Here is a 17,354-nt window from a genome sequence, read left to right as displayed (position 1 = left end):
TGAAGTAATTATGAAGCTCTGTGGGTACTGTAACAAATTCTCATCTCTCCAGAAGATACACTTCTTTTTAGCCTCCCTTAATACCCAGGCTACAGAATTCTGATCTTCCAGTTCTTGAGCCGAGGTGCTTAACAGAGCGTCGTCTCTGAGTTCACATTCACTACAGCTTCTCAGCATGTGTCTGAGTCTGTCCAACCAGGAGAATGTCAGGGAGAGCTGTGCCTTAACGACAGAACCCAGAGAAGATGGAAGATAAAATTGCATGCTTTCAGAAACCAGTCTGGAGGCTGCTATGCTTCAAGCACAGCCTGTTTTAAGTCAGCTTGAAGTTAACTCCACTTCAGCCAGGAATATCTCAGAACACAAACTTTGAAGTGAGCAGGCTTTGAAAAGCTGTCTACTGTACTTGAACGTGAGTAGAATAAATAGTCTGTGATCTGAGGTAGGTGAACCTGCAGCATATGCTTCAAAGAGAGCAGGACTAGTCCCATTTAACAGAATACTGATTCCTGAGAGAATTTTACACCCTTCAAGAGTCTAAGTTTGTCAGTCTAAATTTTTAAAATGTTTAGATAGGTTCTAGGTCGCTGTAAGTAAACCCATAGATTATGTCTCCATTAGAATGTTACGAAAGAAGAAAAGTAAGATTGAAAACTAAGGAAGTGAAGAGACCAAATGATTTAGAAACATTGTGTGAAAAATAATTCAAAACAGGTTCAGGCAACAGTGGAGTATGTATCTAATAGGACAAATGCAGAATTAGAGGTGTTACTGCACTGCTTTATCATTATCCCCAATTAGGGCTAGATTAATCAATACATACAAAGAAACTTGTAATGATTTACATAAGCCAGTGGCAGCTTTTCAGGAAAGTAAGGCTTTGATCTGCATGCAGTTGCAGGTGGGGATTTTACAGTTACCACAGATAGGATAAGTGAGACATTTTAATGATTTCTAATTAATGTTTTGGATTGGGATGTGCTATCTACCGCTGTGTAACACTGATGGTTATATCTGTGCTATAAACTTGGCCTGCTCTCTCTATTTCACTTCAGAGATATCCCTGAACAGCTACACTGCAGGGTATGATAGCTGACTCCAATTACAGCACAGCTAACAAAACAATTCACTCCAAATGCTAGATGAGGCAGTTTCAGACTGTACCAAGTTTGTCCCATCAACTAAAGATAATGCTTAAAGAGTTTTCAGGCATATGCATGTTGATATAGAGTGAAATATACAAAGAACATTTTGACTCTACCAATTGGACTTGCACAGAGTAATTTGTCTCCAGATCTGATAGTGCCCACAGCTGGATCCTATTATGGGGGCTTCAGGCTGCTCCTATGTCACTTATGAAAAGGATTGGAACAGCTTCAGATTTTAGTTCTAGTGTCTGTATGAAAGGATGAAAATACCAACAGTGGTGTTCTGTAGGATATTTTTAAAGACTTACCTAATGGAATAATAGTGCATTTTCCATTACAGTGAAACCAAATTAAGTGAAAAAGAAAAACACTCTGTCCTTCTTAACATTTATTATCTTCTCTGTCCTCTGGGTGATGTGATGGACAAACTAGAACTGAAATCAAAACATTAAGTCTAGTGTTGGAAAAAGGCAGAAAGAAGGGGAAGAAGAGTGTCACTTGGCAAATGACTTTGCAGTAGGTGTTACGGATGCTGAAATCTTAATGGATTCAAAAAGAGATGGGGCAAGTCCACTGGCACCCATGAGATATGGCACGTTCTCTGTTGTGTCATGCCTCCGAGACACCAGAGGCTGAGCGTCCCACAAGATTTTTGCTGACGATTTGAGACCTTATAGCTTCAGGATTTCCTGATGTCATTTTACCATTATTTGAGGTGCTTTTACTGCTTATGTTTCTTAGTTGCAACTTCCAGTAGTCTGGAATTTGTGTCTCTGTAACTCCTTATTTCTAGTTTTTGAGTGAGAAGTCAGTATTAATCCTTTCAGTTGGAAAAACCTTGTCTGTGAGGATTTTTGTGCATTAACCAAGCTCTGTCTCCATCATTAGTCAAGACAAATTGACTCTTTTAATGTTTCTTTAAATGGAAGTTATGAAAAATGCCACAAGATGTGCATGAAATGAGCAAGTTTTCCAGATAGACAGGACTTACTTACGTGCTTTCATCTCTGGTATTAATCCAATCAGAAATATTACTTCATGTATACAAATTATGATGCATTACCTGAATAGACTTTATTTGTCTCTAGAATTAAGTGGTGAAATTATTGAATAGATGCAGTTTCAGGTAGTTGGTTTTAAGAGTTAATGCCAGGTATTCTAGTGGATTAAGGGTTCTTGAGTTAGGAATGCTTTAAATTAGTTCATCATCTGCCCAAACCAAAACGTTTCTTCTGATGCTGGTTAGCTGCAGTTTCCAAGCTGTCACATCACAGGGCATTAGTCCTAGATAGATTATCCTAAAATATTGGGCTTATACATCAAACTGCATAAATAAGATGGGCTTTTTTTTTTTTCCATATATTACACACATTAAAGTGATTTAAGGAGAAGCAAACCACAGTCGTGTGTACCTTTGTAACAGAGCTTGGAAATTCATCTTTGCTCCTGGCTTACCAAACTAGCATAATGCCTTGCTTCTTGGATACATCTTCTTTCTGAGGAGGAAGAGTGTATCAGGTTGGGTTCCAGTGATTCCCAGAGCTCTTTTGTTCTCCTTGGATCTTTTGTTTTTCTCAAACTGAAATTGCACATATTCATCTTTCAAGTTTTTCAAAACAATTTATAGCAGGAAATTGTTGGCATCAACTCCAGATGAATTTCTGCCCTTACTCTGAGCTCTGGGGCTTGCAAAACGCTGTTTACTAGTGGTATAGTTAAATTGGATGCAAAATGCATTCATATGCATGTGAAATTTAATCAAAACGTTGATTCTTACAAGCTATTATTAGAAAAACACTTTGCCTGATCTGTGTGTTGTGAATCACTTCTATGAAGTAAAGTCAGTTCTGAAATTAGAATAACTACAAGGTATGCATTTAAAAAAAAATCCCTGAGTAAAGGTCAGATGCCTACAATTGAAAACCTGGGATCTTTTAGAATTGAAGTCAATGGCTCCAGGCTTTCTGATTGGCTATAATCTTTCTCCATTTTAATTTCTCCAAAACTTAATTTTATTGAAATTAAAAGGAAAATATCCAAATCAAATACGTACTTCACAATTTTAAAATTATTATTACTATTATTAGTATTTTGCTATCGAGTAAGTAATTCTAGGTTGCTTCTCAGGATTTCAGCTTGATTTCTAGAACAGTTTAACTGTAGATGTACACAGAAGTTATTTTAGAGGACAAGTGAAGGAGTTAAGTAAAAGAATCTTCTTTTGGTTACTTTGGAAGTCTCAATTTAGATAGTGTGACGTGTCATTGTGACAGATCGCCATTGAAGAAAAGTGCCTACGGACCTTAATCTGCAAAGACTTAGTGTGTGTGCTTACATTTAGCTGTACGTTGCATCACCTTGCAGAAACTGAAACTGATTTTTAAAAGATAGAAAGAATGAAATTAGAAATACCATTTGAAAAGGTTTTGTGTAATATGGAACTGCCAATTTCAGCAAGGATGTTAATGACAGGGTTTAAAGCTGAGCTTTTATAGAGCTCAAAGCCTGATCACAAATTTCAGATGCAACAAACAGACTGAGGACAGCATTCACTTGAAAGGAAGAGGGTTTCCTTGTAAATTGTTCTACAATACCATATCTGGTCTTAAGTACTCACAGAGTTCTTATAGTCTCCTGAATCTCATGGCTAAAAAGAAGAATCTAACGCAAAAATAAGATGTGAGAAATATTTCCAAAAAGGTATAAATCAGAATTTATGTTTGTAACGTACTGAAATGTCTTTTTGCATCTGAAAATTACAGGAAACATTCAATTTTCCTGTGTTTTACATGTGATTTTTTTTTTTTTTTTTTTTTTGAACAAGTGTTCTAAGATGTCCATGGATCCATGGATAAGTTTTTTGAGTCTACCTCACAGATGCAATGAGCTCACTAAAATTAGGCACTGGAGAAGGTCTCTATAGAAAAACTTGTGTAATTGATAAATAGTGCATCTAAACTTCAGGAAATTCAACCTTACTTAAAAAAAACAACAACACAACAAAACAAAAAAAAACAGCAACCACAGCACTTTTTAAACTTCATTTAACATTGATCTTGGTGTAATTTTGGTTCTGAAGTGTTTCTGGGATATTTCCTCGTTTCTGTTATGTTTATAAAATTTTATTTCAGTTCTTCGTTTGTGTAAAGTTCTGTTCATGTTTTTAAAAATCTGAATGCATCCAGATGTAGCTTTTCAGGAAAAAAAAAAAAAAAATTGAAATGTCATTTTGCAGAAAAAAAATATATTACTTGTCCTGTGGAAATGCATTTCAGTACTTCTTTTCTCAAAGGATCATTCATGTTACTAAGATATATGTGAACTAACAGTCCTAGTAAGCGTAAATTAACTTGGAATCCAAGGTGTACTTTTCTTGGCATTAGAGAATAGAACTGTTGCAATACTCAATTTGTATGTTTGATAGTGTTTTTAGTCTGAAAACTAGGTTCTCTCAGTACTTTCTTTTCACGTTCATATTAGGAATGCTAATTAAACATGGCCAGTGCCTTCTTTCTTGTACTGTTCCCCTTCTCAAAGTACTGAAAAATGAAGAGAATGCTATCTCACCTGAATGATTAAATTCTGTTTCTCTGCCTCTTAGTTCCTGTTACTATAGAGATCTACTCTATAAGATCATCTTATTTCTTGCAGATGAATGATGCTATGGGATTTGAATTGCCATGGGTGTATTTTGTCAGTCTCGTCATCTTTGGGTCATTTTTCGTACTAAATCTTGTTCTTGGTGTATTGAGCGGGTAAGCATACACCTTTTTCATCATGAAGGCAGAGTCCTGAATTCAGTTGCCATGAACACACAGGTTGTTTTCATACAGGTGAGACTTGAGTTGCCATGATTTTTTTTTTAATAAGTATTTCTTTTTTTTTCTAATTAGAACAGAAACAGTTTTATGTAGCCTTCATAAAAGATAAGAAACACTAAAATCAGTTAGACATACTAGTATATATATCTTCGTGTCCATATTTATGGCAAAAGTATAAAAAGAACTGAACATTTTCCTGCGCTTAATTAAATATTTTAATTCATCTTCTAAGGCATCACATCTGTGGTATAATTTGGGTGAGTAATAAAATTAAAGAAAAATTAATTGGTTTTAAGAACTGTATAAATGCAAAACTTTCAGTGTTGACACCTACGTGATCTGGCAGCTGCAAAAAGGACTCTGCTGTTTAATGAATGACTGAATCATAACTTATTTCCTTACGTTTTACAGGTAAATGATGCAATAGGATGTGAATGGCCATGGATCTATTTTGTTAGTCTTATCATCCTTGGCTCATTTTTCGTACTTAACCTGGTTCTTGGTGTACTTAGTGGGTAAGCAGTTGAGTTAACATTGTGTATGCTACTGCTACTTGTAAGATGGCCTCTGCATTTACTCAAGCTTCTCAGCAATGGCTTCTTTTGCATGTACTTGAGATTCTTATGTCATTCTACCAGTGTTTGCTCTTTGGACTGAACTGTGTGATCCTAATGCTTGTATCTGTCTGACATCACGTTCACCATGCTTGCCAAAAATACTCATTAAGTGAGGTGCTGATCTCCACATTCAGTAATACTTCAGCACGGGTATGGGTAGTGCTTGTACAAATATTTTCCCCTATACATATAGTGGTGTTTCTTTCTGAAAGTTGCTTTAAAAAAAAAAAAAAAAAGAAAGAAAAAAAAGCTGTAAATACATTGGAGTTCTCTTTGCATTTACTAGTTATGTAGCAAAATTTTTTTAATGGGGTGCTTCAAGATTTGTCTTAGAGTATGACTGGCTTACACAAAATATTTAGTACTTGTATTGTTGTGTACTGCTGTAATAACTTGCACCAGCAAGCTAATATATTTATCAATAATCAAATATCAATTTATTATGTTTGTCAGTGAGAGACATTATAGCACTTCATTGTTCTGTGTACTACAGACTCTGACTAAGAGCTGAAGTGGAATCTGTTGTAGCTGCATAATAGGTTTTAAAACTATATGTCAACAGTATGCAAGGTTTCTTTCCAACAAAGCCCCCTTTCTGAAGTTACATCTTTATTTCTTTTGCCATTTCCTGTCTTGCAACACAGTTGAGCTGGGGAAACTCCAAATTAGGTAAATGTATTTTTAAAAATCCTGCTAGCATTTGAAAACTGTGTGCATTATTGGAATCTTCAAACCGTGAAGTTTGAAAAAGACCTATAAAATGATCAAGCCCAACCGCCAACCCCGATTATAATTGTGTGGATTAGCTATGAATTACAAACAAACAAAAAGTATCGTTCTGGCAACATCAGGCCAGCTGTGACAGCTGTGTTAGCCAGTAGAAGAATTGGTCTTGCATTGAATGCAGCCTTGGAAGTGATGGTGTCATCAGACTGCTGATTGTATGCACAATCATATTCACTGCTTTGCCATGTCATACGTCAGATTTGAAAGGAATTATATAATGCCATATTATATTCCCGGAAGTCAGGCAATCAGAAACAACATTTCCAATTGCTGATAAGATGACTTTGTTTCAAGAGCATTTTTATCTAGTCAGTGTTTCTACAATGTGGTTTTTAAAATCGGATTGATTGTCTGTGATAGACTACTTGCACACAAGAAACTGGGGAAGGCATGGTTTTACCTTACTTTCAGAATCAACTCATAAAGTGGGAGTTTAAAAGCAAAAGGGTAGACATAAAGCATATCAGTTTATTTTCTAATTTATCTCTTCTTTCCATGGCCCACCCTGGTTTATAAAGGCCCACCCTTATATAAAGGATGATTTATGCAGCCATATAGGCTTTGTTTTATTCAGGGACAAACATGTCAAATGTTGCAAAATGAATGGTTTAGCTCTTGCATCACAGCCTCACTAAACAAGCAAGAAAGAAAAGGACAAAAAAACCAGGGTAGTTGCTGTATGATTTATTTCCCCTGTTGGTAGTGTTACCTAACATTGCTGTCTGACTTTCCACTAAAGCCATTAGTGGATTAGGTTTTCACATTTCCTTTCACTGGACCTTAAGAAGGTCAAAAGGAGCAGTTAGTTTTCTTCCTGTCACGCAAAAGTGTACTGTCAGAGCAGTTAATTAGTATTTTCCTTTTCCCTTGCATGACTCAAATTAATTGCTACTGGTCTCAGATTTTTTAATTTTTTAAAAGCAAGTTGTCGAGAAAGTAATGCCAGATTTATGTGCTGATGCACATGTTCACTTCTTCCACTGAAGCCATGGAAATTGAGAGGTCCATACAGCTAGGCTCTTTATTTGATTTAATATGTTTAAAATATTTGATAAGGTTTGCACCATTTTGACACACCAGCTACTTTTTTCACTGCATAGTTTCTGCATTTTAATAAGGCAGTTTTTCAAAGCTATTAAAAATTGAGTAAGTCAGATAAATTACTGCATTTTTGATTGCATCCCTCTGCAATTCCATTAGATTTAACGACTCAGATACCTTTAACATAAACTTTAAGGCATCAGTTTGGTACTCTTTCAGCAGCTTTTCTTCCATTGCAAAGATACGGTTTTGGTGAGGAAAGTCTGTTGGAATTATGAAGTTGTTCTAGAGCCACTGTTCTAATAAAATAGGGGAAAAGGTGTCCCTTAGTAAGGTTCCATTCTTCAGAAAATAAATTTCCCCTGGTTTATAGGTGTTCCTTGATCCATAGGGTTCTAATGGGCTCTTAGAGCCCTTACCTCCTTGCCTTTACTTGGGTGAACTCAAACAGAAGCAGCAAATGGCATGTGTACTCAGATTTATAATTTCTTTCATTCTTGAACTTGTTTTCTGCCATGGTGTCACTAATTGCAGTGTCAGTTGAGCATTCAGAGTGCTTGATGGATTGTCTGCTGTTCGTGATTTCCATGCTGAAGGAAATGATACAAGCAAATTGAGATTTGTGATGTATAAATACCACCAAAATTGACATTGAGTGGGGAAAGAGAAAGGGGGAAGTGAGTATCCCTGAAAGATATAAAAGACACCTATTATATCAAAGTAATAATTGGTACAAAAGAGAAGAAAATGTCCTGGAGACCGTGTTTGAAACTGATGAGGACCAGTGTGGAACAGTTGCACGGATTTTATTTGGTCACTGAATGCATTTATATTTAACATATAACTATTTTCCATATATTATGTATTTACACCTACTTGTCTAAATTTTTTGGGTATGCTGAACATTTTGTGGATGTATCTGTATTAATTAGTGGAAAGCTGTGTATATATATATGTATATATAATTCTGAATCAGGCATTGAATGTGTAACACTTGCATTCTTTATGTTATTTAAGTTAGCTTTTATGTTTTGTGTTCTTCAAACCATGGCACGAAATTTCTTCTATGATAAAACTACAAAGTTAAATTTTACTTAACCAATCAAAGAATGCAAAAAGTTATGGCAACTGACTTGAAAAGCATGGCTTTGCATACAGATTTTGTAAGTGGAATCTGAATGCCTAATACAGTTTTTCTGTATGGAAGTGTTAGTTCCTGTAATATACAGCTGTGCTCAATACATTTAAATCTGCTGCTCTGATCTGTTTGCGGTTTTGAAGCATTCATTGATTCTCTTTGCATCCCTGTGTTACTCTGTGACCATCTGCCCCTTTGTGTTTCTGTACTGCCTCTTGTGTACCGCATGTTTCACGTAGATACTGTAGAAATGGAGGAGAATGATGGTTTGGGAGAAATTTCATTTTACACGTAGCCCTTTCTGAAGGTGAGTATTTTCTGGTTATCCATGTCGCTTTTACCCACTGAAGATGATACTCATAAAAACTCAGTGCGTATTTTTAATAGTAGATATGTAAATTAAGAGAAATATTATGAGTAAATATTTAAATTTTTGGAAGGAAGCTGTCTATAGAGTTTTTTTTATCTTCTAAATACACTCTTGAATAACAAGAACAGAGAGAATTCATAGGCTGAAGGTTGTACAACTGCTTTTTTGTTAGCTTGTCTTTTTCAAAATTCTCCCTTTCTCATACTCTGTATTAGTCACTAGTCTGATTATTCACATCATTCTCAAAGTGAATTCTCAATTGAACAGCTATGTTGGTTTGCAGAGGCTATGCAGAAAAAGGCAGTCTGGGAAAAGATTCCAGTTCAGGCTTCAGAAATTTTACCACATCCAGCTCAGCTTCTAGATCTATTGCAGAAATGGTTACAGAGCCAGCTTTAGAAAAGACCAGAAATGGTTCTGGTTCCAGCAAGTGCATGTGTAAATTCTAGTAGCTCTAGCTCTAGTGATGCACTCCAGGCAGGGGCTGTAGATCCACCTCTCTAAAGGAATTTTTAGGTAAAACCCTCAAAATGACCTTCGTAAAAAACAGCGTCAGGATGGGCTATTGAAAATGTTCCAGAATTTGTAGCTGGAGCTCCAAGAAATTGACTGGGCAATCAAAGCTGAGTCCAGCTCTAGAAAAGACCTCAAGATCTGGCTTTAGACCAGGGAAAGGGCTTCATAGTTGGCAAGATTCATCTCCAGATGAGTGCTCTAGAAATGGCAATTGAACACCTATAGATGTGGTTCTAGGAAAAGGTTCTAGCAATGACTCTTAGTTGCACTTCAACAGAGGGCTCTGTAGAAGCCTAGCTCTAGCCTGAGAACAGACCTGATGAACAACTCCTCCCTAAGCACACTAGAAAAAACTGGACATAGATCCAATACCAGAAATGTACCTGGAGTGAGTTTTTTGGGAATCTACACGGCCACCTGGAACTATTACCTGATCTTTCACAATCTTGAATTCATATAAGATATAGAAACGTGGATCAAAATGCTTACTTGTAGCACTGAAAAGCTGCAAATACATTCCTCAGACTGTTTTGCATTTTCTTTATCTTGGGCTGGCCTGCATTTTGCCAGTTCACATTATGGATTTATAGCTGCCTGTGGTTCTGAATGATTGTTTTAGCTACTGGAAATCACAAGTTGTCATGACATGATTGTGCTCTATTTTGATTGCCAGATCTTTTGAGCTAACAGCAGACAGGGTGTTCAGCCTGTAAGTGACACACAAGAGTACACTTCTTTTTCTTTAAAATAAAAAATTCCTCTGGTTAGGGTCTGAGGACTGGGCAGTGCAGCTTTAGGGCAACTTGATGCTTGATGGGGTAGTACAAATTACAACTACGTAGCTCCGCAGCAATTCTAGTTTGGTAAAGAGTGATGGACTTCTTCAGGAGCCTGCTTTTACGTGTGGCTTTGTTACTCACTGTGTCTGTATCAGGCATAAATGGGATCTGTATTCTCTGAACTTATAATACCAGGCAGAAATTGAGAGCTGAGGGCAGATCTCTGAATATTCCTGGATAAAAGACCTGGGTGTATTGTGACCACCAGAGCAAGAGACAGAAGGCTGAGACTAGGAAGTTAAGTTAGAAATTACAAAGTTAAGGGTTGCCCCATAAAAGAGGCAGGAATTGAGAGAGACACATCTACCCTGAAAGTACCTTTAAAGGCATGTTGAAAATTTAAATAAAGATGCCTGTAATTCATCATGCATTACTCTGTTTTACTATGAACTGAGGAAATAGTAAATGATAAAACTTCATAGCTTATTTATTAAGAGGCATTGCTTTTAATGATGCATGATAATCTATTCTTCAGGATAGCCCTTATCGTTAGGGGATGGCTTCTGCTGGCAGCATCTTCTGCTGGCAGCATTAGTATGTCTTGGGGTAGCCATGGGAACAAGTAAGACCTTTCAAACACACTTAATGAATCTCTGTACGTTGAATTTATTGCTTTACTAAAGGACACAAAAGCATGAGCTTTGACATGTCCTTGTATATATCTTCCTACATGTAAGTCTTCTAGGTTTCTAAGAGAATGTTAATTTTTTCTATTTCTTTCCCACAGTAATATTTGTAATGTATGTAGTGATTCTGAAAGCTAAGAGTACGTACTTATGCATGTCAATGCCAGCAACATCTGTCAATTAATGTAATGTAAAATAAATTGGTACAGAGGAGCTGATACACCTAAGAATTGTCTACAGTGTACACAGAAAAAAATCATTGAAAAAGACATTTGAATAATGATGTACAAAATAGAAAATGGCAGAGAACTGTCAACCATAGTCTTACAGCAAAAGGGATATGAACTGGTTTTGACAGGATTCCTTTTGACAGCAGAGGGAAAGCTTAGTAGAAAAAAGACATCTGGATAAAAATTTAACTCCCTCACACAAGCAGGTCTCTTCTCAGGGCAGAATGGGCACATTGAAAGTGCTAATGTAAATACAGTCTGAAATGTCAAAACTCAGTTTTGTTTCTCCATTGCCACTTCTTTCCAATTGTTCCTCATCTTGCTGCTCCTGCAGATGATTCCCCTGCCTCTTTGGCACAATATTCTATACAGTATACATTTTCTCAACTGCTGATTAACTGTATAGAAATAACTATAGATAGATAGTAACAGTTTGCATTTTGATGTCACGAACCCAATTATCTTTGCTCAAGGACAATTTCTGGTACGCTTATATTTCTGCAGAAATAATTCTGTGGTATTCAGCCTATGATTTTTTGTTATTTTCAACAGAAGGGGTAATAAGTACAAATGTCTAGTAATTAAAGATGTGATGTCACTTCACCTTTAAAAATATCCCTTTACACCTGGGTTACACAGTAGGCCCGGCAGGAGCTGTTGTCTGTGTCACTGTGCACTTTGAGTTCTCTGATGTGATTCTGCTGATTTGTTGGTTGGTATGGTTACTGCTGCGTGAAATCTCTTCTGAGTCTGGTGGCCAAAACTGTACTTCTGTGAGTACATTTCTGTGACTGTGTGACTCTGTGAATGAACAAGGCTCTAAGACGTCTGGGTGACACTGGCATATAGCGTTCCCGTAACACTTTCTGTGTAGCAGACCCTGTGCACATTAAGTTACATACTGCAGGGGATGAGTTGTCTCTCTCATTCTGGCTGCATAGGTTTGCAAGGTCAGTAACACAGCCAGCCAAGAGTCATCCTAGTTTACACTTAGAGGTGGAACTTCTTGTTTCCTATCATGACTACCTCAGTGATGCACATGAGATAGAGCAGCACTCATCTTTCCAGGTTTCCATTTCATGTCTGCTAGTGTGTCAGATCAGAGTAGCCTCTCAATGTTTTTCAATTTATAGTAACTTGGGTGGAGACTGATTAAAATCACATTTTAGTGGGGAGACCCTTATGAGTGTTACCACAGTCGCAATATCTCTTTGAATACAATTTTTATCAAGTTGATTAATGAAACAAAGAAAAAAAAAAAAAAAACACCCAAATTTACACTTTCACATACCAGATCTAGTTCATCTTTATCAAAACAAAAAGAAATATTTATTTTGAAATTAGTCCCTACTGCAGCCATTTGTGAAAACAAATATTTACATTGCTGAGGTCCAGTTAACACAATTAATGTACAGCTTCCTAAGCCTGTCATCTTCATAGGCTTCTGGGCTGAGTACTGGGTTGATCAAAGTCAGAGAGGCCAGTTCAGGCCATTGGTCTAATGATGCTTGGATTAATGAGGCCCACATGACCAGAAGTCTTTCCTTTCTGCCCTGGAACTAGCCTACACTCTCTGTAGCCATGAAATGATGCACAAGCAGCTCTCTTATTTCTCCTTCCAGGAAAACAGCCAAAATCTGCGTATTTGTCTATATATCCAACTATTTTATTGTCTAAATGTTTTATCAGCAGTGTTAAATAGCAAACGTTTCTCCTCCACCTCACCTCCACAGACTTTTTCAATTAACTTGTTTTTTCGTTTTTTTTTTCTTGGAAAAAATACGTTTTCTCTGCTAACAGGATAATCATTTCGTTTCCAGTTCAATTTAATTCCACTCTTACACTTTGTATTTGTGTGAGAAGAGTCACTGGGGATTTTGTCTGACTGCTGTGACTTTTCTAATATGATTGAGAGTGACTTGGCAACTGCATCAGTCAGTTCCTTCAGGACCCTGAGATGCATTGCCATCAGTCCCCATAGACTTATACTCATTCAATCTCATGAGGTGATTTTGGATTTGCTCTTCTCTTACTTGTGGGAGGGATTTTGTTCCCCCAGCTCCCATCTAGAAGTTCCAGGTTCTGAAAGGCACAATGAGTCTGGTTGGCTGTGAAGACTGAGGCAAAGATCCCATTCAGTACTTCAACCTTTTCCATGTCTATTGTAAGCTTTCCCTTGTCATTTATCATGGGGCACTGATCTACGTGTTGAGTCCATTCTCATTATTTTTCACATCCCTCGCTAAGTTTGGTTCTATCATTGCATTTTTCCCAGGCCACACGTCCCTTCTTGCACTGCCCATACGTGCCCTTTTTTCTCAGTTTGGCCAGTAGGTTCTTGCTGAGCAAAGACACTGCAGACAGTTGGGTTTTTAGAATTAAGTTAAAATTTTTAAACATTGTGGAAATTAAGCACCTCTACATCTCTCTCTACTGATACATTGCCACAGCATTTAACCAAGACTAATGTCTGACTTCTGTGCTGTATTGAAGGGAAAGGTCATAGATAGCTGTGTGTATAAAAACTGTGCTTAATCCTCTGCATGCAGCTATTTTAATATAAAGACAAGGTTAAAGGGGGGCTCAGTCATGGGTGAAGTGCTGTTCAAAGTAGCAGCCTTGCCAACTGTTTCATTTTACAGTGACTCTCATATAATAACGGCAGCTTTCATTTTATTTTACCCACACAAATCACAAATTCCTCGCTCTAATGAAAGATACCAAAGGACAAAACAAGAATAGTGAGCAAAAGCTAGCAAAGATTATTGCTTCAGATTTCATAGTATGCTATGATAGCTCTGTTTTCCAGATGTACTGCTGGTGTAGTCACCGGTACATTGCCCCAGTCAGATGTAAAGGACAGCATCCTTCATACACTAGGATGAGCCTAAACCCAGGATCTCATAAACCAGTAATTTCTTACAGGCATGTGACTTCAGCTGTCAAAACAATGAAATTCTTAATAATAATAATAACAATAATAATAAGAATTAAAGGAGTTATTCCTCGTAGAGTTCTGCTGAGTGCTGTTTCTCACAAGTGTTTTTGTGAAGAGATGGCCTTCAACTCACCCTTGGATGCTTGACGAATGGTAGCAAATGCAAAGCAAGCTCTGGCGTTCTTCAGCTATGTTAAGGTGCTATCAGATAGAACAGAATGGTCTCCATGTACCAAAACTAAGTTTTGTTGTAGTTCTTAGCTGTATTCGTAGTGTCTGCCTCTCAGATTTTGCAGCTTTATTTCAACTTCTATTACTTCTTCAGCATAACAAAAATATAACATTCTGAACAATTGCATAGAAAAAGCTTAACTCTTAAATTTACTGATGTCAAAGCAGGAAATTAGTGTTTAGATGATGTTTAGAGAGTGAAAATAAAATAAGAGAAAATAGGAAAAGCTAAGAGTATACATCGAGAATTCCAGATACGGAATGTATGTCATGGAACTGAAATAATATTTTCAAAAAATGTAAAACTTTCTATTATTTTTCTGTATTTTGTTAGCATATTGATGATTGTGTTTAATGTGTTCAAATATTTTGCAAGCCTTGCACTTTTGAACACAGGAATTTCATAGTATTTTTTTAAATTTTGAACAAAGACATTTCCAGTGCTTTAAAAAGTTTCCCCTTGAATGCGAGCTAATTAGGGGATATTTTCAAGTGAAAAATCACAGTAAATTAAGGAGTTTTAAATCCCTAGTAATAGAAATTGTTATAGCCATTTTCTTTATTTATTTAGATCTAGTGTAAGATAAATAAGTTAAATTGGAAAAAGCTTAATTTTTAATCTTGAGTTAATACCTTGTTCAAAAGATGGTTATCTGCCCCTCATCAAACAGGCTGATACTCAGATAAGTCAGAAAATGCTTGATCCTTCTAGCAAACTGAGTTATGCATTTGGAGATTGCGTATCAGCGTATCAGACTGAGCATTTTAAGAGTCAGTGTATGAAGTGCGATGCAAGAGCTTACTTGGTATTTGTCCTGAGACATTCATACCTAAGGGCCTTGTAGATTCATGGGGTGATTCAGGTTGGAAGGCTGCTCAGAAGGTCATTTTATGCACTTGCTTCTCAAAGACTAAATTAGTATGAGGGTCATTCCATGGTATTTCAGGGAGCGGACCACATCACAAAGCTAAACTAGGCTAAGTCAAATGCTGTATATTTCTTGAGATGGGAGCAACCAGGCAGAGGATTCAACTCACGAAGAGAGGTGCAATTCTCATCTGTAGAAACAGAATTTCCAGGATCTACTACAGAGAGTAATAGGGCAAAATATCCAGATTTCAAACAGCACAGGCATCTCTGCCTGGTGTAATAGAAAGAGAGCTTGTTAGTGATGTTCTGTGAATGAGATTTGGCAGTGAGTATGTATCTTTGGACATGGACAGTGAGCCATAGCTGGAAGAGGAAGGAAGTTTTTTAAGACTAAATGCCAGAATTTCCTTTTTGCTGAAAGTGTTACTCAACTCAGTTCTCTGAAATCACTTTATTCATGCAATCCAGTTTATCTTCTTAGCCATTCTATACAGTTGATCTTTAAAGCTATTTATAAAAGCACATAAACAAATGGTGGTGTATAAACTGTCTTGGAAGAATTAAGAATCTTGTTTAATTTTCATTTAAATCATAAGATCTCCGAAAGTTCTGGTGCAGTACAATGGGGATTTGCCATGACTTCTTTGCATCACTGTCTTGTTTTCAAAAAACTTTCCAATCTTCTGTGTGGTTGATGCAGTTCATTATCTATGTCAGTATGTAATTCTGCAATGTCAAGACCTAGATCAAAATGCCTGGCAAGCTGACAATTAGTGTTTTTTTTGTTTTTTTGTTTTTTTTGCTTTATCTGAATTTGATAGGGAATTTTCCAAGGAAAGAGAAAAAGCCAAGGCCCGAGGGGACTTTCAGAAGCTACGTGAAAAGCAGCAGCTTGAAGAAGACCTGAAGGGATATTTAGACTGGATTACACAGGCAGAAGACATTGATCCTGAGAATGATGAAGAGGCTGATGAAGAAGGCAAACGGAACAGTACGTGTTCTTTACTCAGTGCTGATTCTGTGTGGAATGGTTTGATTGCTTTCAGTGAGTTACTGTGGAGAATGCAGCCTAGCTGGTGTTGATCTCTGATTTTAAATTTGCATAAGTTTATTAGCAGAACAATCATGTCTATTAATATATTGATATTTGAAGTTATGGAAAAGAATTCAGAATTTTACAATAGATTTAGAATTTTCCTCTGACCTGTGCATTTACGACTCTTAGCCTGAACTCAGCCTACTCAGATTGAAAAACCTTGCTTTATTTGTATTCTCTAAAAAGTTAGTGCATATAAGCTGCATACTACTAAGTATCGTCGTAAGTCCTTGATCAAGAAGAATATGTATTTATGTGTAGTTGCATGCAGTAGAAGCAATGACTTAAAAAGCTTAAAGTATACAGTCAAAACTCCAGTAGAAAAATAATCTTGTGCTAATAGGACTTTTTTGAGTTTCAAAGTGAGGAAATGACACTCTTGATCATTCTGATATTCAAGAAGACCATTATATTGAATCTTTTCTACTAGAAGTTTTCATATGCAATTAGAAATTGAAAAATTTTGGGGTACCTTAATGGAATGGTAAGAAGTATAATTGTCACTTACTTACGGCATATTAGTGTATATAGTAGTATACAATGGAAACAGTAGTCTATTACCACAATAACTTTCTAGTGCTTCTGATTAGAGTTCCAACATAAAGAAGCAAGTTAGTTTGTGATCTTGCAAAAACTATGAGTTATCATCTTGTTTCTGTATGTGAGAAATTTTAATTAATAGCAGTATTTTAATGTAATAATTTTATATAAAGTATTTTAGTTTCTTAGCTGTGTTTGCATAGTAATAAATAAAAAGAGAGCTTATAGTGCTGTACATAAATGAGAGCATGGATGTTGCTGGTATAATACTGAATGTAAGATTAAAGCCCAAATTCCACTATAGGTATTGATCATAAATAGCACCTTATTATTCGGTTAATACTCCACAAAGTATATGTAAGGCAGTGTGTTACAAGTAGTTTGTCAAAGGCAACTCAGAAAAACATTTCTTGTGTTGAAATAATTCATTTTTACTGTACTCCTTTTTTGCACTAGCACTGCTTCTTTGTGAACTGCTCTTGAAAACTATAGTCCTTTCCAGAAGCTTAAATATTGACTGTTGAGGATAAGAGCAACAGTTTTATA

General features: G+C 36.4%; 1 protein-coding gene across 1 annotated transcript in view; it reads left to right on the top strand.

Moving 5' to 3' along the window:
• Positions 1-17,354, top strand: part of CACNA1D (calcium voltage-gated channel subunit alpha1 D) — a 165,904-nt gene that overhangs the window by 73,116 nt on the left and 75,434 nt on the right. The window contains exons 8-9 of the mRNA XM_042823828.1: positions 5,381-5,484; positions 15,994-16,163. Coding sequence (XP_042679762.1) covers positions 5,381-5,484; positions 15,994-16,163 — 274 coding nt within the window. The remainder of the gene's footprint in view (positions 1-5,380; positions 5,485-15,993; positions 16,164-17,354) is intronic.

The sequence above is a fragment of the Centrocercus urophasianus genome, unplaced genomic scaffold (assembly GCF_019232065.1).
Source record: "Centrocercus urophasianus isolate 14NV4802_14NV808 unplaced genomic scaffold, USGS_Curo_1.0 seq_22, whole genome shotgun sequence".
Taxonomy (NCBI): domain Eukaryota; kingdom Metazoa; phylum Chordata; class Aves; order Galliformes; family Phasianidae; genus Centrocercus; species Centrocercus urophasianus.
This window is presented reverse-complemented; position numbering and strand designations above follow the sequence as displayed.